At 35.3% G+C, this 25237-nt stretch overlaps 1 protein-coding gene across 3 annotated transcripts in view; it reads left to right on the top strand.

Annotated features, from left to right (window-relative positions):
• The window catches only part of LOC128217438 (plexin-A2-like), a 62133-nt gene that overhangs the window by 26873 nt on the left and 10023 nt on the right, over positions 1-25237 (top strand). For 2 of the 3 annotated variants that reach the window (XM_052924591.1, XM_052924590.1), the window contains 17 exons: positions 3578-4533; positions 8651-8839; positions 9074-9202; positions 9791-9891; positions 16536-16668; positions 16792-16963; positions 17352-17369; positions 18940-19030; positions 19363-19456; positions 19761-19883; positions 20801-21002; positions 21505-21683; positions 22122-22267; positions 23151-23256; positions 23656-23792; positions 24208-24375; positions 25104-25197. In XM_052924591.1, the coding sequence (XP_052780551.1) occupies positions 3586-4533; positions 8651-8839; positions 9074-9202; positions 9791-9891; positions 16536-16668; positions 16792-16963; positions 17352-17369; positions 18940-19030; positions 19363-19456; positions 19761-19883; positions 20801-21002; positions 21505-21683; positions 22122-22267; positions 23151-23256; positions 23656-23792; positions 24208-24375; positions 25104-25197 (3030 nt within the window). In that variant the 5' untranslated portion in view covers positions 3578-3585. The remainder of the gene's footprint in view (positions 1-3577; positions 4534-8650; positions 8840-9073; positions 9203-9790; positions 9892-16535; positions 16669-16791; positions 16964-17351; positions 17370-18939; positions 19031-19362; positions 19457-19760; positions 19884-20800; positions 21003-21504; positions 21684-22121; positions 22268-23150; positions 23257-23655; positions 23793-24207; positions 24376-25103; positions 25198-25237) is intronic. The other variant, XM_052924592.1, reaches the window with a different exon arrangement.

Below are 25237 nucleotides of genomic sequence, written 5' to 3'. Positions count from 1 at the left end.
GTGATAACTTCTTTCTGATGTTTTCAATTGGTATCTTCATTTTGATAAAGTTCAAGAGCCTTTTTCAATCAATTTTAGTCGTAACTTTGATTATAAATCTTTAAACTGTATAAAGGTCACAAAATAAATGGCAATACATCTGACTTTTTTATTTCCTTTAAACTTTGAGTTCAATTTTTAATGCTTGCCTAAGTTCAATTCACTCAAATGTGTAGCAAAATGTACCAAATGAGACTATGACAGGAAGATAATTTCAATTTACGACAAAAATCGACTAAAAGCTGAAGCCCATCTTTCAAAGGCATAAGATATTAATAATTTATGATATAGTAACCAGAAACTATTCAGTAGACCTTTTGGAGGGCTCTCATGATGTCGGAGGTATTGTTATAACCTTTGAGTGTTGTCGCCATCAGCGGTCATTGATGTGCATTATTATAACCTCACTTCTATAGAACATAATTTTGTAAAAAGGCCAGGGCAATATTTTCGACTATCACCCTGCACTATCACCTTCTTCCACACTGTTACCCTCTGACTTCATGAAATTGACAATACACTACAAATACGCTGCCTTGTTGGATTTGTATGTGAAAATTATGAGTAATAAAAATTGCATTCCAACCTTAAAAGACACTAATTATTATACCTCACTTCTATAAAACACATGAAATTGGCAATATGCTACGAATACGGGATTTACTGATTATAAGTATTCGCCTTGGTCGACAGTATTTACCTCAGGTTGACTATATGCATTCACAGTCACCCTCAAGGCAGTCAATATTAATATAATGAAAAATGCATAATGAAATGACGAGTAGCAAGTCCCATCACTCTGGTTTAAATGTGCAGTGAGTTGTTCCGCTTGCATGACTAACTTATTTCAGTAGGTAGACACCAATGAACATGACATTGTGCATAAGTACTGCATCATTGGCATTCAGAACAATGTTAAAATGAATAATGTTGTTAACTCGACCATTGTTAACCTTCAAATATTTAATGCTCTTAAAGTTTCATGGACTCCCACATTCTGTGGAACTATTCACAAATATTGATCTTAATGATTCGGCCATTATGCTTGTTTAATTAAATATATCCGCACGTCATGAAATATTTCACCTTTACAAGTTAACAGCAACATTGTTAATAATATTGTTAACTTTTAAAATGTTCTGAATAATCAGCAATAATTATTATTCCTGTAAATGGTATATGGAAGTTCCTTAAACATTTAAAAGCAGCCTGAGCTGCATCTTGCCCCCATTTATCACAAAATCATCTGGATTGGGGCACTTATGAATGCCTGTGTGTAGAATACAGACACTAATATGAATAAAAAAAGCTGTTCCACATGTAAAAGTTGTGTATCATAAAACAAATGTAAACCCTTGAGACTAAAAACAATCACCATTTTAAAAGATGAGGTTAATATGTTTCGCATGCTAGAGTCTCTTTTTCCTTCAAATTGGAAACCTACCAGAATATGATGTAAATTTTCTCGGAAGACTGGTATTGATTTGATATTTTGGAATGATTTAGTGTCAATGAATAATTTTTTATTGCCTTTATTATAGGATGTTGACTCAGGCAATTTGTCAGAAAACTGATTAATGTCCATGTTGTATTCCATTAGCTGATACTATTTATGGCTGTAGGTTTAAGCCTTTTTGTGGGCCATCGTTATCAACGAACGCAAGGTAAATTTGATTTTTCGCATCTTTAATTCTAAGTTATAGTTAGATTTTAAAAAAAATGAAGTAAGATTTTAATGATTAGGACTTTTCGGAATGTGAGTGTAGCATTTGAGTCCTTCTTAATCATTAAAATTTTACTTCAGGTCATCTAACTGACTTAGAATACAACCTCATTACTGACACATTGTAAACGCAAAATCTGATGCATATTTTTAAAGAAATATAGATCAACCGAAAATTTAAGACAGGGATTATTTTAATTTACAGTTGAATTCCTAGTTCAATTTCTGATATTCGCTTAGTATTTCACAGAATTTCCTGATCGTATGATATTTGGTCAAGCAATTGTTGATGAGATGGCCCTTTAAATTGAGAGCAAAAATGCAGGAGTCACAATCCATTGATAATTGTCAGTTGAAAGGTGTCCTGGGTATGACTCCCAGGCTGGGGTCATGTGTTTGATTGGTCACTGGGCATAAATAAGCAGGCAATTAAATGGTAAATGGGTGACCAGCTTGTAATTTCCTCATAACACATTCTTATGCAACTGAGTGATTCCAATTAAGTTGTAACAAGTCTTTACAAGTACTAAGGTATTGAAAAACAAGTAACTTTTAATATTGTTTTGATTCCTTGACCTGGAGTGAGCCACATATATGACGTAAATGTAAAAAAATAAAGATTGCTGCATTTTTTGAGTGAACATGTTAAAATTTGACCATTTTATATTTTAAAAAAATCTACAATAGTGAGTGTTAAATTTCCTTTGTTTTCATCCCTGATATAGGTTGGTTTGGTAAAGAAGGCCAGTTCTCTTAAGAAAAAAGAGATGCCTATACCTACCTACCAACCCTTTTTTTTTGGGATGTAATAGTGAAAACAAAGGACTTTTTTTGGCTTTATAACCCTAATAACCCTAGCCACACTCAATGTGGTCCGACAATTTCAAACTCTTTTTCATAGTTTCGATGCCTATCTTAATTTTTAAGAAAGTTGAAACTGGGAGACAAGGCTTTCTAACTTGAGCGAAATTTTTATTACTTTCTCATAGATTACTGTTGGCATTTGCACTGATTCTAGTAGATATGACATCCCCTCGGGGTTTCATTTGTAATAAGGGCTGAATTTAAACACCAGTTTCAACCCCCCAAGGGGTTCATGTTTTAAGATAATGAAGTTTTATTGCTTATATTGCTGTTGCATTTAGAAATATCTTGGTGGTCATGTCATCGTTCTGTATTGGGGTGGAGTGTAAAACATTTAACTAACTTTTAACTACCTGGGCACACTGTAATTGAAGTTTGAAAAGGTTGTTATGCAGTAGTTTATTGTGACATAATGTAACTTTGTTGCATGTTAAATTGTTCATTACCTCATTATTTTAATAAATGGGATGATTTTTCGTCAGGTAATAAAACTTAAATGAGCATTGGACCTAGATCTATGTCTCATAACTGAGGTGTTTTAGAATGTAGTGAAATAAAAAATTCCTTACTGATTGCCATGAATTTGCTTGTTAACAATAAACATATGTGCAGTATGTAATAGTTATTGGTATTTCATGCTAAAAAGAAGCATTATTTCTGTATAAATCTTTGCTAACATTAAAAAAATAATATTACCTTAGTGTTGATGTAAATGTCTCTTTACCAGCCGCCAGTGCACATGTGCAAACCACTGCATAATCCACTTCTCATTGGCAGAGACTTGAGTCTGTACACTATAGAGTTATGCTTTGTTATAGAAAAAGAAAACATGGAGAAGGATTTGCTTGAATCTGTTTGCCATGCTTTCATTCACCATGTTAATTTTTATGGTATAAACAATGAGACCAGATTTTAATTATTTTTTTTAACTCTTAATCTCTCTCATTTCAGGCGTGAAGATGGCCAGTCCTGATTGGTGTATAGCTGTGATGACCTTGGTTATCATAGCAACTAGCACAAGGTCACATGGGTTTGAGGTCACAGGCACATACAGAGACTTGAAGGGCTTTGCTAAGCTCCATGCTGCGGGTATCGACAAGGAAAGTGGGGATATTGTGGTCTCAAGTTCAGAAAGCATTGCAAAACTGGACAAAAAATTGAATCTTGTCACGACGGTGCATTCCGGGATAGGAAATGTCTCCTCGTCAACAAGTCTTGTGATAAATGAACATTTTAAGTCAGTGATATTGTGTTCATTTGGAGGAGGTTGTGAGAGTCGTGCAATGAAAGACTTGAGTATATTGTATTCTACAAAAAATCCAGATGTGCCAAAGAACGCTAAAAGTGAAAGTATCGTTACGCTTAGTCCTGATTCATCGAAACTTTTTCTTGCCAATGACTATTCAAATGAAGATGAATCAATTACTCAAACAGTGCCAATACTTAGTATAATGTCATCCCATAATTTCAGTTCAACGCCTTTGTTTGCCCTCAGTCATAAAAGGTTACCAAAATCTTACTTTGTGAAATACCTCTACTCATTCGCAGTTAGTTCATATGTTTATTTTATATCACAGCAATCCAATGTTGTAACCAAAGACACAATCACCAAAATATCACGGATTTGTAAGGATGACAACAAATTTCTTTCTCACGTAGAAATCCAGTTAGACTGTGTTCTGAATTCTACAAACCAATTTTCTACTGCTCAAACGGCACACTACGATCCATCAGCTGAAAAAGTGTACGTGTCTTTTACCAAATCATCATCAATGTCGTCTGCAATATGTGTGTTTGACCTTAAGGATGTTGACAAGATGATGAACCAAGTCGTACATGAATGTTACCTTGGCAACGGAAGAACGGGCCCCATCCACTTAGAATCATCGGGGCGATGTAAAGCAATGGTGGGTATTATCTGCTTGGAGTGAAAAGCATTGTTATTTATCGCATGCTATAGTTACCGAACAGGTAAGCTCCGCCTACATGTTAATTTATTACAGATGAAAATAAAGGAAACACTCCCAAACATGATACAAAAACATGTATATCTGTATGTGAACTATTCAGATCTTTCGATCTATCATAACCCATTCAATGTACACTATGCATATGCGCCAGATAAGACTAGGCCTGAGATTAAATCTCTGAGCTCTTACCATAAAAGTGCATGCACCATGGCTAGGCTATATAGGCAGTAAAATCTTCATGTTGTTATGAGTTCTTCTTATACTTCTAATACTAATGATGCAAGAATGTTTCCAGAATTGATGCCTCTTGTAATAAAACAGAAAAAAAGTCTGATCTGAATGTGATCTTGATAATAAATAGCCTGAAGCATTATTGATATAATTTTAACAGTTGAATTTATTTCAAGACGCCAAGTAATCATTTAAGAATTTGCGCTTGTTGATCCACAAATCTGCTATCAATGACCCACTGATGTATTGAATGACTCAGCTTCATCAACCTGATCAAAGGGTCTGTTCTTGTCATCCAGTAATTTGTCACAGTCGCTTCCAATAGATGTGTCAGTTTCACAGGCTTGTAAACAATTGATCTAGGGGCCTGTGACTGTATATTGATACTTCAGCTAGACTTGTATGATGCATTTTTGATGGGTTCTGTATTCATGGGAGAAATCTGGATTGGGGGAAGTCTGAAGCCGTGGGAGAGATAGGTGATACATTTGCATGTTGGAAATGTCACTGGAAAATGTCACCAGCTTTATATATAGAGATATAGATATATGTATGTGTTAGTCATGAAGGTCATCGGTGAATTTCTATTCCATATATCTTTTGAAAAAAATTCTATTTAAAATTCTTGGTTTATTGAGCTTAACCATTGTTTTGCCATGAGAAATAATTCCAGATATTTATAATGTACTGTCATTGAATTCAAGGATGAAATTATTTCTGGAAAGAATTAAGCTGATTCAATAAATTTGCTTGCACATTAGTGAACATTATGAGATCTCTTGGTAATATAGGTTCAAAATGGCAAACATCCATACTGTAGAGAGAAAAGTTCTCGTATGAATAATGATACCATGATATTTTATTGCATCAAGTGAGAGGGAAATTAATTAATAACCCCCTGAGATTTTCAAGAGGCAGCCAACAACAAAAAATGTGTGTTTGTAGATGTATTAATGTGGAAATCTCAGCTTGAAAAACATACTTTCCCATCACTCAAAAACAGCCAGATTGATGGCGTTACAGGAGAAATGATCATTTTTTTTATAAGCGGGGTGGAATATGAAGATAAAAAATGCTGTATTGCTTTTACTCTGAGGCGTTCTATATACTTTTACGTTACAAAAGTTCCTGCTTTAATGGCCATGCATGTAGATATTTTGACTGAGGGATGCATCGGAATTATGAGGTTATGATTTGGAATGAAATACTCAGCGATTTTTGCTGTCATAAAACAGTTTGGTTTTATTTGAATCGGTCTGCTGGGCAGGTTGTTTGTCTACATACAATTTTATGAACCGTTTTATAAATTCTTAATGTTTGAATACAATATTGTTGATACACAGGATCTGTCATGTTCTGATAGGGAGCATTTTTATCCATGTGTCTGTCTGTGTGTCCATCCACTACATTCTTGTCCCAACAATCATTTTATTATTGATGGCATTTCCTTTAAACTCCCTCAACTTTCCATCAAATTAACAGTACAACTGTAGAGAACCCATACAAGTTCTGCTCTTATCTCAAAGGTCAAGGCCACATTTCGAATGTCGAATCACACATATGTTGTACTATAAGATGTTCCTGTGACCACTCTTGTTTTGAATATTTTTTATGATGATTCTGTGGTCTGAATGGTGCTTTACCAGGGTTCTCAATAAGTTTCGGTCTAACCATCTCAAATAGTAAAGTAACCGACCAGCTTCTACTTATTCTACTGAAAATTCATTTAGTTTTCCAAATTTGAACTGGCCCTATTGCCATTTGAACCGTCAATTTTGGCCGGCAGCCGGTTCTTATGGAGAACACTGCTTTACATGACTTAGAAATTGAATTGAATCAGCTTGTTTCTGTGTTTAAACACCATAAATAGTCACTCTTTGTTCTTATGTCAGTAAAGAGTATTCTATTACTAATATTTTTTGGCAGGTTATACAACACCAATTTCTATTTCAATTAACTCACACAGGTTTAAAAAAGAGAAATGCATCTGTAGTAGGTCATGTAATTGAATATTGACAAATGCGGCAGAAACACAATTTAATTCAACTTGTTTTTCTTTATCTACATGTGTCCATTTGTATCATGATTTCAGGCTTTTGAAACCTTACGTCAAAGACTGAAATGTGGGATTGAATTCATTAAACTGTTGACTCTTTCAACAAACTATTGTTACAATGAATCATTATGTACTACAGCAGCTCTTAGGATTGTACTTTGGTTCCAAAAGCTGTAAAGAAAGTTATTCAATCAACAAAATATCTCCTCCACTTAGATACTGTTTGTACCTCCATTTGAAGAGCATTCAAATCTCCCTTTGGAGAGTTCCACAACAGCTGTCTGAACACATGTGTTTAATGGCTATTGCAGAGGAGTATGCAATATTTTAGCTATGCTTCATGTGTGATAAAGTAAATACACAGGTCTACAAAGGGTTCTTCGGCAGCATTTATGATCTGTTTCTCTAAGGGAATCAAGGGAATGGCTTTTGTTAAAGTCCCTGTTTCTAGGAAGCAAAATTAATGTTGGCATAAAATGGCTGTGAACTATTTATTCCTCTTGAGTTTTCATTTGTTTTGCATGTAAAAAGCTTAGATGAGATGTCAGCACAGAAACCTCTGATTAAGTGTATTGAAATCAGTTTTGCAATAAACAGCCCCATTGTCTATCCATTATTGTTATGGTAGATTTAAATCAGCAACATGAAGAGAAGAAAACAGTTATGGTGTTGTCATAGCCATCTTCATTATTGGCATTTTCAGTCATCTAATCTCTCATCCTTTTGGTATTCAGTGTTCTAAACCATTATCATTGTGCCCTTTAGTCTTCATAAACCTGTTCCTTATGGTCTTCCATGTTCTTAACTCTTATCCTTGTGGCCTTCTGTCTTCTGAAACCGTAACCTCTTCAGTGTGCTAAAACCACATCCTTGTGGTCTTCATTCTGCTAAAACTCATAATTGTGGTATTCAGTAAGCTAAAAACTCATCCTTGTGGTATTCAGACTCATCCTTATTATCTCCAGTCTTACAAACCTTGTCCTTGTGGTCTTCAGTCTTCTTAACCCACACCCTTATGGTTTTCAGTATTCTAAAACCTCATCCTTGTGGTCTTTTGTCTGCTTAAACCTCATCCTTGTGGTCTTTTGTCTGCTTAAACCTCATCCTTGTGATCTTCTATCTTCTTAAACCTCATCCTTGTGGTCTTCAATCTTCTTAAACCCCATCCTTGTGGTCTTTTGTCTGCTTAAACCTCATCCTTGTGATCTTCAATCTTCTTAAACCCCATCCTTGTGGTCTTCAGTCTTCTTAAACCTCATCCTTTTGGCCTAAAGTTTGCTCAAAACCTCATCCTTGTGGTATACAAACTTTAAAACCTCATCATTATGGTCTTAAGTCTTCTAAAACCTCATCATTGTGGTCTTTTGTCTGCTAAAACCTCATTATGGTCTTTGTCTTCTTAAACCTCATCCTTATGGTATTCAGTCTTAAAAACCTCATCATTATGGTCTTCAGTCTTCTAAAACCTCATCATTATGGTCTTCAGTCTTCTAAAACCTCATCCTTATGGTATATAATCTTAAAAACCTCATCATTATGGTCTTCAGTCTTCTAAACCATTATCCTTATGGTCCTCAGTCTCCTTAACCATCATGAATGCATGAGGTTTAGTCTTCTGAACAAGAGTAATGTCACACCCTCATAAGACACTCACAAGTTGAGGTTGAATTAAGTATGTAAATTTAAGTATAACAACAATGTATTTATTAATTTTATATAATAACACACTAAAAAAAATGAAAAAAAATAATAATAACATATTTTCAGAATGTGAAGCCCGACTTCTGTGGTCAGTCAAAACATGCTGACCAGTACAGAGCCATTGAAGGGACGATTCCAATGTTCCAACAGCCCTTTCTCACTCTACCAGGAAGTGTTGTAAAATCCCTTGTTACACACACTGAGAAGAACTATGTAGAAATATACCTTGGGACAAGGAATGGATTATTGAGAAAGGTATTTTTAGTGGAATTTCATTTTTTTTTAGGTCAAGAGATTTACGTACTGGAATAAAAACACAAACCATTCTGAAACAATGTGATCATTACCTGTGAGAAGAAGAAAATGTAGCTTTTTGCTGGTTATTTCGAATATCACAATATGTATTATATTTATTAATTAAATAATCAGTTCTGTTCTTATGCAATAATAATTTCATGCTTCTGATTATTTCATGCTTCTGTCTTTCAGGCTGTTTACAGTGCAGATGGTGTGGTATCCATTGTTGATGACCTTGACCTTGGTCCGGGCAATAAGGTCAAAGGTCATATGTTCCTAAGCAACAATGGTGATGCGCTGTATGCACTAACAAACCATCAGGTAATTAGCTGGTTTGTTTTCGGAAGAAAGAAGTGAAGGTATTGTAACTTTTAATTAAGTTGCCGTGTCATAACTGGTGTTATGATGTCATACTGCAATGTTACTCATATCTTAAATAGTAAAACAACATAACATCTAGTCTAAACACAACTTAACACAAAACGACTCAAATTTGAAATAAATCAAGTTAACCGCTCGAAGTTTAGCGTAGAACTGACCGATACAGTAAAACCCTCTGCATATTCCCGCCTTTCCCCTCGACTGACCATACTTAACATGACATAAAACGCTTCAATAACACGCACAAATGTCTTTTGTGATGAATGTTATGTTTAGACATCTGCTATAGTATGTAAGGCGCAGAATTTACAATTGTCATCAAACTTGTCACATGTTTATAAATACTAAATGCACAGTGTCATATCAATCTGAGTTGTTTTAAGAGTATCTCAACTTGTTTTTTACACATACATATAGATACTTCCAATTATGATGAGAAGAAAAGTAATGTCATTGTTTAGTCCTGCTTTTGTTACAGTTACAGACTATTTCATGTTCAATCAATCTAATGCATACTCTTCTTATCAGCTGTTTAAGGTGTCCACAGACCATTGTCAACGTCACGCGACCTGTCATCAGTGTGCGGCGACGAATGACAGAGTATGTGGCTGGTGTGTTCTCAAAAACAGGTTTGTGATTGGTTGATTAATTATTAAGCTTGGTAAAAGGTTAATTAGGATTGTAACACCGCCAGTTGTCAAGTATACAATCAGTTGATTGATATTCATATTAAAGCCACATGCTTGCATTGTCAAATGGATAAACTGGAAAACATTTGCCTAATGGTCTTGATTGAAAACAATCATTGGTTAGAGCCAACTGTATGTTGTGTTTGTATCTCATCTTTCGAAGAAAGAAGTTCAAGTGACACTCGTATTTAAAATTAATACATCCACATGTTTAACAAACATCAATTTTGATTGATAAACCTTTTACTACTTACTAAATAATGCATTTATGGAAAATATTAATTACTGATAACAAGATTGTAACAGTGTATTTTATATGTGAAAACTCGCAAATATTAAACGACTGGTGGGTCCTAAAAGATTTGCAATGATCAACTATTGTCTCATAAGTTAGAAATACTGAGTTTTTTGCACCTATCTTTCAAATTAAACACTCTATTCTTCATAATTGTTTTCGATATTTATTCATCCTTTTCGGCATGGACCTATAAACCATGGGATTGGCAACTGCCCGATATCGGTGAAACGATAAGAAATAATAATTTACCCACAATCCTTAACGCGCGCTCGGCAAATATCGGAAAATTCTGCCGAATCTGTGAACGGTGATTAATGGCGATCTTTGGTTATTTCCGCCAGCTCTGCTAATAATTATGTTTAACACCGATCGACATGTAGCATGTAATATGTTTGTAGTTTGTCGTAATTGCATTTTCTCTAATTATCGAAGTATTAATCAGGACCTAATATGTTCCTGATTAAATTTATATTTAGTTTTAATTAAAGTTTTCCTACATGTATATATTTGGCCGATGTCGGACGTCTAGAAAATGAACACACGGTAAGAACTCGGTATGAAATTGCGCTGTCCACATGAGTTTGAGCTAATCGCATTAACACAAGAGGAGAGTTGCCAATCCATGGTTTATAGGTCCGTGTTTTCGGTATATAAAAATAATTGTATTAATTGTGGTAAATCTTGGGAGTAAGAGCACATCTTTAAGGCATCGTGAGCAGCTTTGATGTCAGTGGCAGCAGTGGCATACAAAAACCTTATCCATGGCCTTAAATCAAAACCAGTTAAATTTATTAACAAAAAAGTAGTAAAAATGTTGCCAGAGACAATACGCAAATGTATAGTAAGAACCATAACTCTAACTTTAATAACTGTCAATGTCCCTTGTATGAGAAAAGAAAACAAAAACAGAACAAACTTTAACTTTGGCCATAGTACAAAAAGCATTCAAGAATTCAAAGAAAACTTGGTAAACCTGTTGCTATAGACAACGCACACGTCCAAAGCAAGGTCCATAACACTGACTGAAATGATTTTGGATTTATGCCCCTTAAATTTGGCCATAGCACAAAAAGTGTTGAACAAAAAATATTGAAAGAAAACTGGGTAAACCTGTTGCTATAGACAATACACACATCCAGAGGAAAGCCCATAACTCTGACAGATATGATTGTTGAGTTATGCCCCTTTCTCGAAATTCCAGCAATCACAGACGAGCATGGGCATCTGCTACACGGCTCTCTATTCATTATGTGAAGTCATCAGACAAAATGTTTCCATGTGTAAAATCAAATTAGAAACACATTCCAGACATCTTGAAATTTCAGGGAAAGTGTCAGAATTTTTTTTCCAAAATTAATTTATTTCAGACCCATGACATGAGGTCCTGTACCATTGTGCAAGACCTTGCAAAATTATGACATGACCCTGCAGAAATCAAAAATCATTTCTTAAGATTTCTAGTAGGTGTTCCACCATTGAGTGTTATGTTCTCGAGATATAAAACAATATTTTAGAATGAATTATTTGGGGTACGAAATAGCTGATACTTATAATACCAATAAAATTTCATTTCATTCAACTTTGTGACCTGCTCATGCTTTCTAATGATATACTCGATTGACAAGGTCTATCATTTTTATGTCAAACATATACATGTACTCTCCATTAATTTTCCATTGAAAACCCGAAACAATACAAAATGGTGCATCTTACATAATAATCACCACAAAAAGGTAATTTTTTTATCACCTAAGTTTGACATTCTAGATTCCAACATATTTCTAATGTTTCATGTATATGAGTTCAAATCCAGTCAAAGTTATTGAAAAGATATGTCATCTGTCTCCAAAGACATTTAAATTTTGAAGTTAAGCACTGTTAATTGTTCGAGTAATCGATTTGCACTAGACTGGAAGTAAACAAAAATTCTATTTCCAATTATTCTAAATATATTAATCTCTGAGATATTTGTTATTTTTGCTTTCAGTTTGCAGATATTGGACTTATAAATTCAATTATACAACTATTTAATTTATGCATTACTCAGACAAAAAATCAACATAAAGTAGTATTCTCAATCTTAAATATAGAGAGTGTTTCCTAGACAACATCTTGGCACTTAATTGGGCATTTAGTTCATAGACAGACAGACAGTTTATATCCCACTTTATATGTACATTGTATATTGTTAACAGCACATAAAATATATAATATGAAATACGTCAACTTGTATTTGCATCGTAACAAACCAGTACATACATACAAAAAGAGCAAAAGCATATATAAATTTAACCAAATCCTTTAAAATTTTACTCACACTTTGTCAAAATTTACCGTTCAGGACTTTCTGGCCAATGGTTTTCACGATGTCTGGTCTCAATTCCAGATAGTACCTTTTAAAAAGTCAGCTTTCAGTCATCGACATTAGACTTTCAGAATTATGAACAAACCCAAATTCTTATACTATGGCTTGGCATCAAATTTTTGAACAAGTCCTGCTATACATTATTCAAAATTTGAGCAAGCCCGGAAGACATTATACCAGTGCAGGGGCTTGCGGGCTTGTGTTAATTTCGACCACTGAGCTTTACCAAATACTTCTCCTCGTACCCTAATCTTTTTTTTTAATACATCCATTAAATTAAATCCTTGTAGCTAAATAAATATAAATATAGTTCATGTCTGCCGTTTCTTTTCCTCTGATTGAACAAGAGTAATTTGGTTTTTTTGGTTAGTCTGTATTTAGGGAAAAAAAATTGTCATGGTATTGTGATAGACTTTGTTTCATTGATGGTGTGCGAAAAAAACTAAAAACATTTGGGGAAAAAAAAAGAACAAGATATTTCACATGAAACTAGTAAACACTGACAATTGCCAGGGACAATAAGCACATGTTTAGCAAAGCCCATAACTCATGGTTTCCGTAATTGAGTTATGCCCTTTATCAACTTAAAAATGAATTAAAAAAAAACAACATGATGATCGTTGGCGTTGATTTCACTGTACTCTTAGTTAACTTTGATATGTTTATTATAGGTTATTTCGTTTCCTCGTTTCAATCCATGAATCACGCTGCATAGCATGTAGCAATCTTCATTATAGCTGCAACTTTGTGCATAATTCATCCCTGCAGAACACCAGACTTACAAAAATATGAGATGGATTCTCCTTTATGTGTCTGTGCACTTAAATGTTTGTAAATGTCAGCCATATTTCCTAGGTCTTAATTATCCTTCATAAAGCCTTCCTATGAAACACCAATAATGAAATGTTTCATGTAAAAGGATTGTTCATATATGACATATGAGTGAAACTAAAAAGTTCAAATTGATATTGAATAAAGAAGCAGTTTTGCCTTATTCCTTGGAACATAGATTCTGTGGCTATATCACACGGTTGGGTCCCTTTAGAATGGTAAAACTTATATTCTTTTAGTCCAGTTGCTTTTACATAATTAGTTTTAATCTTGGTTGTGACGCTTGTTGGTAGCTTATAGAATCATGCTCAAGTCCATTGCCGGGATAGACTCAGTACTGATTGTCCATGTTGAGATGCCAAGTGAGAAAATCCACCTAATTTGGATCAAACCTACAACCTCCTGGGTAAGAGGCGGACACTAATACCACTAGACTACTCTCACGCTGATGGGGTTCAAGCACACAACCTCTTCAGCAAACAGCAGATACTTATTCCTCTAAACCACTTTTACCTTTGTAGGAATTAAACCCAAAACTTCTTGGGTGAGAGGCAGACACTTAAACCATCAGACCACTCTCACCCTGGTGTTGATTGAACCCAAACCTTTTGGGTAAGAGGCTGCCCTTTAAACTACTAGACCAATCCCAACCTGTTAGGGATCAAACCCAAAACCTCTTGGGTGAGAGGCAGTACTTAAACCACCAGACCACTCTCACCCCGGTGTTGAACGAACCCAAACCTTTTGGGTAAGAGGCTGACACTTAAACCACTTGACCAATCTCAACCTGTGAGGGATCAAACCCAAACCTCTTGGGGGAGAGGCAGACACTTAAACCACTAGACCTCTCATCTCCTGGTAGGGATTTAACCCAAAACCTCTAGGGTGAGAGGCCGTCACTTAAACCACTAGACCAATCTCACCTTGGTAGGGATCAAACCCAAAAACTCTTTGGTGAGAAGCAGACACACAAACCAATAGACCATTCTACCCTGGTAGGGATCAAACCCAAAACCTCTTGGGTGAGAGGCAGAACTTAAACCACTAGACCTCTCTTACCCTGGTAGGCATCAAACCCAAAACATATTGGGTGAGAGGCAGAACTTAAACCACTAGACCTCTCTTACCCTTGTAGGGATCGACCCCAAAACATATTGGGTGAGAGGCAGAACTTAAACCACTAGACCTCTCTTACCCTTGTAGGCATCAAACCCAAAACCTCTTGGATAAGAGGCAGAACTTAAAGCACTAGACCTCTCTTACCCTGGTAGGGATCGAACCCAACACATATTGGGTGAGAGGCAGAACTTAAACCACTAGACCTCTCTTACCCTGGTAGGCATCGAACCCAAAACCTCTTGGATAAGAGACAGAACTTAAACCACTAGACCTCTCTTACCCTGGTAGGCATCAAACCCAAAACATATTGGGTGAGAGGCTGGCACTTAAACCACTAGCCCCCTCTCACCCTGGTGTTAATCAAACCCAAAACCTCTTGGGTGAGAGGCAAACACTTAAACCACTAGACCTCTCTTACCCTGGTAGGGATCGAACCCAAAACCTCTTGAGATCTCACCCTTTCTTCTTGGTTTCCATTAAAATTAGTGAAATCTTCATACATGTGTAATTTCAATTCCTACATCCAAAGTTGTGCCCACCCCACCAAGAAACCCCTCCCCTTATTTGCGTCCCCCACCACTGTCAAAACTTCAATCCACTCCAGATAACCCTGATAATATAGCGCTATATAGGTGTTTCATGGTTAGGCAGAAAAAATGCTGGGCTTTCCTCTAAATATAATCATAAATATCTTTAAACAAGGCTTTTGAAAGATTTATTGGAACCGATTCCAAATCCTTTATTACTGCTTTTCGTAGGAAAGCTCGTGCATTCATTTTCCCATTTCAGATCAAACATTCGGTAATTATGCAGACAAAAAATACTCTGTTATGCTTTGTAATTTTTTCTAAGTGTAAATAAAACACTTCTTACACGCTTTATGAAATCATTAAAGACAATTTGTTTCTTGTTTGCACATATTCTCAGCGTGTTTTGGCAGCATGTTACATTTTCTGGCAAATAATTTGAGCTTGTTTTTCAGTTTTTGATTGTAGATCAAACATTTGAGTATCAAGTGCCTCTTTATTTAAATGTCTAGATTTCTTCCCTGATAGCTGAGAGAAAACAACTGTTGCAAAATCTGCTCACATGGAACAAAGAAGTGATGGAATCCTTGGTGTGGTTTTAAACATCTGAGAATTATTTTCAAACTGCAATTCAAATGCTTTTGGTGGCGTTTTAGCTCAAATGTCCAAAGAAACATCAAACTCTAAGTATTCAGTTAGTATTTCTTTGAAATTGCATAGAACTTGCTTTAACAAACAATATAATATCTTTACACAAACATGTTACAAGTAAAATCTTTGCTTTTTATCTTCCGCCACAAAGTGTAAGGGGAGTGAAGAAAATCCCCTTATTGTTCGCATGTTCATAATTTCATCCACAAGATTTTGGTGTGGACTGCTCCATAAGTTCTATGCTGTTTAAGGATAATGGTCAAATTTGGATCAGGAGCTGTAATCATAAAACAACTTAATATGTTAAATGTTTAACTTAGTGGATATTGACCATTTTGAATTTAAAGAAAACTTATGTTAAGTATAATAATAATAATATAAGTGTGTTTGTACACCAAAATAATGGAGGAAGAGCATGATCTAAGTAATGAATGCTTATAAATAAATAAATTTGATGAAAGTAGAGGGGTTTTAAATTGTTTTGGGTCAAATTTTGGAAATTTTCACTTTAATAGTTGAATATGATGCTTTCTGAATATGGCCCAAAAACTTTAAAAAAAACTAAGGAAGCATTCAGAGCCCATGTTAGAACAATGCTGGCCCAAGACCACAGGGGTCTGTTTTCCATGCTATATGTCTGACACCCATCAAAGGACATGAATAAGCATTGTTATTCTTTCCATACATAGTGAAACCAGGTTGTCAATTACCCTGGAAGCAATAGAACATAGAACTTGTAAAGTAGTTGTATGTTCTACTGATATGTTTACAATAATACTGTTATATGTTCCAGGTGTACACGACACAAAGACTGTCCCAGTGATAGCGTGACCCCTGCCTGGCTCCCGTCTCGTGATGGGGTCTGTGCTGAACTAACTGGTGTAACGCCCAGAGTTGTTTCGTACAGGGTCCTTAATGATAATCAGGTTAGTATTTTCTGTAAAAACATTCATTATTAGGTAGTTATAACATTTGAACTTGGAAAATCGCACCTGAGCATTCATACTGCCTAATCACATAGTAAATCTGAATCAATCTTCTTTTTTCAGATCAGCTTCAAATTAGAAAAGGTTAATATAACCCAATCACCAATCCCTGTGATCCAATGCAGTTTCATTGTCATGGGAACCAAACTTGTCTCCTTGGCAATGGTTACCGGGGACAGGGTGACATGTGACCTGCCACCACGGAATGATGTGCCGAATTTTCCAGAAGGCAAAGGTAAGATATGGTAAAAAAAAATGAACGAGTGGATGAAGTGGATTTGTGAAATCATATAACATGACGTTGCCACTATCTTTTGATGTGGATTGTATGGTTTGAATATAAGATAACTCCAACTAATGACTAAATGGAATTGTAATATTTGTGTATATTTTTCATAATATTTTAATGAGTTATTCAAGTTTGCATGTGGTGTAAATACAGAGAACTGAAGCAAAATATACAACTAGCATCTTCCATACTTTATAATCATTTGCATGTAATCAAAATGTTTGAAACAAACCTTAAAGAAATACAGAACTTACATTGTCATTGTGTATTGCATGTACATCATAGTATGATATTTGCAGAGAATTTATGATGGAATGTTCCCTAATTGTTTCAGTGATATGGCGCTCCAGAGGTAAATATACTCAGCTGTTTCCCTGGTTCACATTGTAAAATGTTCATAACTGACTTTCTTCACAGCATTAAAATATAAAAAGTTCGAACAAACTTTGCAGAAGTGAGAGTGAAAAAAACTGAGTTGTGAATACTTTGCTAAGAGAATGTCAGTTAAACTTTCTTGTCATTCCCAGTAGGTATTGGAACTTGCAGGCATGGTCGAAAAATTGGAACACAGTTAAGACAAAGTCGTAAAGTTTGAAATGTAAAAAATTAATCTGTTTTATTTTGATCATATTTTTAGAAAAGGTAGAATAGTCATGTTTTGTCCATCTTTCGTTGTTTTACAACAAAGAAAAGAAGATATTGTCATAGTGATGGGGATATCATTGACATTAAAAGTCATTTTGATAGTGTGACCATCACTCAAAAACTGTTTGATACGTTCACTTTGTATCACATTTTGACAAATAAAAAAAAAATGCATTGGTTAAGCAAGCCCTTTCACTCAGGCACAAATATGTAACATCATACCACCTTGGTCAGCAGAGAAAATCAGATTGTTTGACATGGCAATTTATCATATTTAATATATCTTTGATGAAGTAAAGGGTTAAAACCATGCCTGCAAGTCTCAGTCTGTAGTAAAACATCCTCTTTATTTATCTTTCTTTTTCGTCTTTCAGATTTCTACCTGGGCTAAGGGACTCTTAAACTTTTGCTTAAATCTTTGTTGCTTTCATGTTATTTAGACTTAAAAATTATGTTGACATTCTTTTGCTCTCGTTAAGTTCATACATGTATTGCTTATTTTTGTACAAATTATAAGTTTTTAGCTGGTCTGTTTTTTTCAAAGAAGATTGCCCAGATATTGTCATTGTTTAGGTGTCATATTTGTTGGCATTGTTTTAGTGCAAAATCTTTAATCTTGGCCCAACTCATAAGCCATTCAAGGTATTCATATGAAACTTGGTACACATGTTTCCAATAAAAATTCACATGTCTAGGTAGGGGCATAACTCTGGTTTTAAATGATTGAGTTATGCCCCATGTTTGACTGAAGCAACAAGAATAGACGAGCATAAGTGTTCACTTAGATAAGCTCTTGGTTTTTTTTTTTGTGCATTTTGTTACCTTAGCATAATTTAACTATCATTTGTTATCTATTTCTTCACAAAAGGGACATAATAAATAAAAACAATTATTGTTGCAAGCTTTCATATTTATTTATTTTTCAAGCAACAATTTTCTGAATATTAAATTCATTGTTTTAGTTCATAATATTTCAAATTATGAATAATCACTTTACAGATGTATATATTCAGTGCAAGTTTTATTTTCAAAGATTTCACATTCAAACTTGCAACATTTCTCAGAATTAAATTTCAAGACATTCCTGAATATTTGGCAAATATAAAGCTTTTAAAATACATAAACATTTACTTTCCCAAGAAAAATATTTACCTGACAAAAATCTATGGGTTTTATTTTTATTTCATATTTTTTGCATCGAATAAATGGAAAACATGAGTAGCCTGATTATAAGCTTTAACTGTTATACATGTTGTTTATTTTGCATTCTTTTTCAGACCACACACTGCTGGAGGTGGAATTTCAGGTTGACGGACGGACGGTCGCAAAGCGGGATGTATCCCTGTATGACTGCCAGCAAAACACCAAGTATGTTTCACCTACTGTTGTGTTTAAGCACAATATTTAGTCATCATCTTTTCTTTAATACTTTCACTTGCTTAAAGGAAGATTAACAAACATCTCAGATTTATCAAATCTAAACTTTGAAAATCAGAATTTTATTCTGACACCATTATTTGAATATTTCCAAAAAGATAAAGCATAAAATAAAAAAAGTCGTAAGTAAATTTGTTTGTTAAAGTGTGGAATTCATTACTTTGAAAGATGTTAACTTTTATTGTTAGAAAACTATTCTTGATAGTTTTAGAGAAATTGATCCCAAATGTACCAAACTCATGCTAGCGTTTTTGCATCATCAGTTGCACAAGCTGCACGGAGAGTGGGTTCGAGTGTAAGTGGTGCCACTACCGTGGAATGTGTGTCAACAAGGATATGGACTCGTGTCGGGATCAGGTATGCAGTATATTTACAGATATTGCCTTTGCAGTTATGTTTATTTTATTATGACTTTATATCTTTGAAATGTATGTAATGCTGGGTTATTGTGGAGTGTTTTTCCTGTTAAAAACTTATCTACTCTGCTCAGGTGAAAATTTTACCATAATGTATCATCTCTATCTTTAAGATGAGCCATTTCATACAGTTTATTTTTAAGAAATGATTACCTTAGTATCTCCACATGAGCAAACAAATTTGGTGTGAGAATTAGATTTGGATGAAAAGTAACGCTATTAATATTTATGTTGCTATTATTCAGACTGCCCCAGCGATAATGTTGTCAGGAAAGTGTCCTCGCCTGGAGACGTCGTCACATGATACAGATGTGGTTGTACACTCTGGACACACAAAGAGCATCAGCCTCAGGGTGGCCAATATACTGGTAAGTATGTTGACCTTAGCCCAAGGTCATATAAAATCTCTTAAAGAATATCATGATTATGCCCCCTTTAAAGAAGAGCGGGTATATAGCATGCTCTGCACAGGTTGGTTGATAGGTCCGTCTGTCGGTTTGTCCTTTGCCAAAGCTTGACTCAACAATTCCAGGGTCAGTATTCAATATTGATCTTATCCTTATCCTTAGACATGCCTCAGTGATTCCATTCAGCCTATTGGTCAGCTAATTATACAGGTCAATAAGAACACTTAGTTTCTTATCTTAAATTTAAGTTTGATCAAAGTTGCTTATTATATACGACCCCTTGACCTATGGTCTTCAAACTTGACTTGAAGGTTGGGCCTAATCAGTTGATGACCCCTTATGATTTTAGGGTTCATCGGGGCATCTAGTGATATCTAAAAAATGCCTTGACCTGTGGTCATCAAACTTGATATGGAGGCTGGGTCAAAGGTCAAGGTCACAGTGATCTCAAATGCAAAAAGCTTGTCCGTGTGATGACTCGACAATGCCTGCACCCATGGCCCTCAAATTTGACAATTTGTTTTGGGGTGACTGTAAATGACCCATATTGATTTTGAGGTCAAAGGTTAAGGTCACAATTATATTGAATGCGAAAAGCTTGTCCAAATGATTACTAGACAATGGGTAGGTTTTTGGTCCACAATCTTAACATGGAGGGTGAATGTGACCAGTAGATGAACCCTATTGATTTTGGGGTCATCAGATCCAATGGTCACTGTGACCTTCAACACATAAAGGCTTGTCTGATTGATAACTGAGGAATGCCTTGCCCTCTTCATTCTTACTGCATTGATATGGCATCATTATTACCTACTGTTGTTGTCATATTGAAATAAATTAAATCCATCAAATTGCTAATCATTCATTGCTATTTACAGCCAGACCAGATGTCCAATGTCCTATGTGTGTTCACATACGAAGGTAACGTGACCTTCGCCCAAGGTCATATTACGTCCTCCAACCTGCAGTGTGACCCACTCAAGTTTGAGTTCTCCGATGTTCTACCCATTGTCACAGCTCAGTTCACCGTTACCACTGGCAAGACAAGCGTCCCTTTGGATAACCCACAGAATATCAAAGGTTTGCATCAATAGTTTCGATATAAATTAGTCTAAATAAAAAGTATGTTTTGGTAACCGTAACTTAAGATATTTTATTGAAAAGAGGCCTTTTTGCAATTTGACAACTTAAAGCTGCACTCTCACAGATTGAATGTTTTGTCAATTTTATTTTTTTTGTCTTTGAACGAGCCAATTTTTGCGAAAATCCATGGAAACCAGTTATATAAGACTGCAGACAAAAAATTAGATCGCAAATTTTTACGTTTAAGTTCAAAAATAGATGTTTTATGCATTGTTGTTGAATCGTTAGTAACGGTTTAAGCCTTAAAACATTTATTTTCAACGGTGATATGAAAATCTACGATCTGATTTTTTGTCAGCAATCTTCTATCATTGGTTTGCAGATATTTAAGCAAAAATTTGCTCTTTCCAAGACAAAAAAAAAGTTGTAAAAATGGTATATCTATGAGAGTGCAGCTTTAAATCTGAAACTATTTCAAAATATTGTCCCACAATTCCAGTGCGTATCTACAAGTGCGGTACAATGGTGACCAACTGTGGTCAGTGTCTTGGAATGGACGCCGAGTACGAGTGTGGGTGGTGTACGGGTGGATTTCCTGCCTGCTCCCTCCAGGCCGACTGCCCCGCCTCTGATTGGTTAGATAGAAACGCCATCTGCCCCAACCCACAGATACTCAGGGTAGGTAAACTCAAAAGCTTCTGGGGGCATTTTGCATCTCTTGTGACATTTTCTGTTATGTGAATGTGCAAGGTGAGACCGTATTAATGTACATGTGACTGACTGATTGGTGCTTGATGGCTGGACAGAAATGTCCCAATGCTCAGATTATTATTGACCATTTGAATTGTGAGGACATAATTCTTGCACACATCTTCATTCTGACAATGTATTATGAATCCATATCTCTTGTGAAAATGTTATTTTCACAGTTATGGCCCCTGATTGACTGAGAGGATTGAATGTTTATTGGCAACCACTTTTGGAGCTCTTGTTTTTTATGACAGCTCATATTCTTAGCTTAACTTACTGTTTCATGGAAAATGGAATATTCAAACTTGTTTGGCTCTCTTTGGAATATGTTATTAAATGATGCAAAAAAAACAATTTATATTCCAGTTTAGTCCACTGAGTGCTCCCATAACTGGTCGGACAAACATCTCTGTGACGGGGCTGAACCTGGGGAAAACGTACACTGACCTTGATGTCACTGTTGCGGGGATATCATGTGTGGTGCAGCCGTATGAATATGAGCCCTCCCAGGGGTAAGTTTAATTGTATTAATGTCTTGATTGACCTTTTACGGTTTTACTTTATTCAGGATTGTTGGGATAAGACTTGAGGTTTGTGCACGTAAGCTGGTTTAAACCCCAAGTAAATATACATTTTACTGACTGTTTTAAGGCAGTACTTTAACAATCCTTAATAAATATACCAAGTTTTTTGTATAGTTTATATGCACTGTGTTGTTTGAGGAGTTTTGTGCTGTTGTTCCATGTTTCTTGTTTGTGATTTTTTGTATTTGTGTTTGATGTCTTAGGCGTTTACCCTGTGCCATTAAACGGCGATAATGTTTAAACTTTTGGCTACTGAGCTTGTTTCTGTAGCTTTTCACATAAATATTGAAATAAAAATTGGGCTGTATTTTGGCAAATCATACCTGCTATCTGGCAGTTACTGTCGTGGGAATGAAGTGTTAACGTATTAATGTCTTGAATTAAAGAGCTAGCCTTTGCTGGTCTGTATTATTGCAAAATATACCTGCGATCTGGCAGTCACTGCTGTGGTAATGATGTGTGTCGTGCAAACATATACAAAGAACCCCCAGCTGGTAGATTCCTGTTTGTAATGTTAAGATCTTACAGACATACATAAAGTTTGAGTGTATGTTGAACCAAGCATGTGGTTCAATATTGAGTTCTCCAAGATGTTGGTCTTTGATTTGGCGCTTTTCTTTCGTTTCTTCACCCCAATTAATAATCTCTCTGGATATCTTCAAACTGAGTTTCAATGAAAGCATATTCACAGTTGTAATATCTCTTAGTATGTAAAATTTAAATTTGAACTTCTTCATTGTGATAAAGTATATTCACTTGGATGAATAGGTCAACTGTATTCTAAATATCAATATGTATTTTCCACATTCAGGTTTCTATGCCAACTGACTGGTCCGCGGAGGGTCAAGGAAGGAGTGATAAAGGTCACAGTGGCCAAGCAGTACACAGTCAAGTCACAGAATCACCTGCTCTTTGTGGTAAGATGGAATATTTATTAGCAATATATCAGTATGTAATTTGATGATTCATGCAGTTGGTGGCCAGATAATTAAAAAAGATGTTATCCAATTATCATTCAGTGCCTTTTTGATTTTATGGTTCACTTTTGAAAGTATTTTTCCATATAGTATACATAAGATTAGTTTTTCCCCTTTTTGATCAATAAATCAGTCAGTTTCCCATGACAGGTCATGTCATTTTACTCTACTTATCTCTGATGCAGCATTAGACTTGTTGCAATTTTTTTTGCCAATTTGCAGAAAAGACTTCCTGTAAGAACATCTTCTTTGGACTCCATTGAATTGCAGGCGTTCACAAAATAGAAAGCATGACTACATGATCATGAAATCAAATCAACATAAACTTCACAATTCCAGGACCCCAATGTGACCTCTGTGACCCCTCAGAAGGGCCCCGTGTCAGGAGGAACAACCATAATGATTGGAGGAGAGTACATGAATGCCGGTACCATGACAACCGTTGATGTAGGGGGAAGCCCCTGTGATGTGATCAGGTAAAGTCCAATGGCATTTTTTATTACTACATGTAGGTATCATGTCCCCCCCCCCCCCCCCCCATTTTACAACTAACAATAACTCACTTGCAGGGACTTCAAATGGAGGTCCCATGTGGGTCAATACTATGCAGAGCAAATGGGGGTTTCACTACCCAGGGTTACGTTGTATTCATAACATACCCCACAACGTGACACATCTTGACCTCTCACACAACAGAGACATATGAAAGTCTAGTGGCATAAAATACACACTTTCTTCCACACAATCACTTATTTTTAAGAGACCATGAAAATTACAAAACTTATTAAATGTATTAAGTTTTTCAGTCGTATTATCCCTTTTAATAGATAGCAAAATTTGTTTTTGCATCTGCAGTACTGAAACATTCAATCCTTGTTATTGCAATTACAGCTCCAACATGAGTTCACTGGAGTGTGTAACATCGCAGATGGTCGCCCTTAGCAACGAGGTTGAATTGGAGGTCAACTTTGGAGGTCACAGGAAACTATTGCCGGAAAAGTTTACCTATGTCAACGACCCCGAGATTTCTCAGATTGAACCCAAGATGACTATCCTGAGGTGTGTATAAGGCATGAAAGATATAGGCCATATTATCATAAAAAATATTTGAGCGTGAAAAATGATTGGTCTTAGTCATTTTAAAGCTGCACTCTCACAGATTGAATGTTTTGACAACTTTTTTTATTTTTTGTCTTGGAACGAGCCAATTTATGCAAAAGTGCAGCTAAACCAGTGATATAAGACTGCTGACAAAAAATAAAGTCACAGATTTTCATATCTAAATTGAGTTTTAGCATTAACGCTTTCAGGCATAAAACATTAATTTTCAAACAGAAATATATAAATCTGGGATCTGATCTTTTGTCAGCAGTCTTTTATCACTGGTTTGCAGATATTTACGCAGAAATTAGGTCATTGCAGGACAAAAAATAAAAAAGTGATCAAAACGGTAAATCTGTGAGAGTGCAGCTTTAGAAATAGAATAAAATGTAGAACATGGGACAAAAAAAATCTGTCAGCAATTAACATAATTATAAATAGACATTATCAATAGTCAATATAAGAGTTTCTGATAAGCATCTTACCTCTTTAGGAAAGGCAATCAATAGTTAATAAACACAATTTATACCCATGAGTTGGTTTTAAGATAAGGTTGGAATGGGTTTGTGTCAGTAATGCATCATTTTGTTTTATCAAAACAAAGTATTTTGTTTGACATTTCAATATATTTGTCAAGGTTTTTCTCTGATTAAGAAAATAATAAATACAAAACAACTATATTTCAGTGGAGGGACGTCAATAACAGCCATGGGCAGTAACCTACACTACATCCAGAAACCAGAGTTCTTTGTTAACCATGACAATAAACAACTCACTACAGTATGTACCCCAGTGTTCATACCTCATGTAATAGTATCAC

The sequence above is a fragment of the Mya arenaria genome, chromosome 14 (assembly GCF_026914265.1).
Source record: "Mya arenaria isolate MELC-2E11 chromosome 14, ASM2691426v1".
Lineage (NCBI taxonomy): Eukaryota > Metazoa > Mollusca > Bivalvia > Myida > Myidae > Mya > Mya arenaria.
This window is presented reverse-complemented; position numbering and strand designations above follow the sequence as displayed.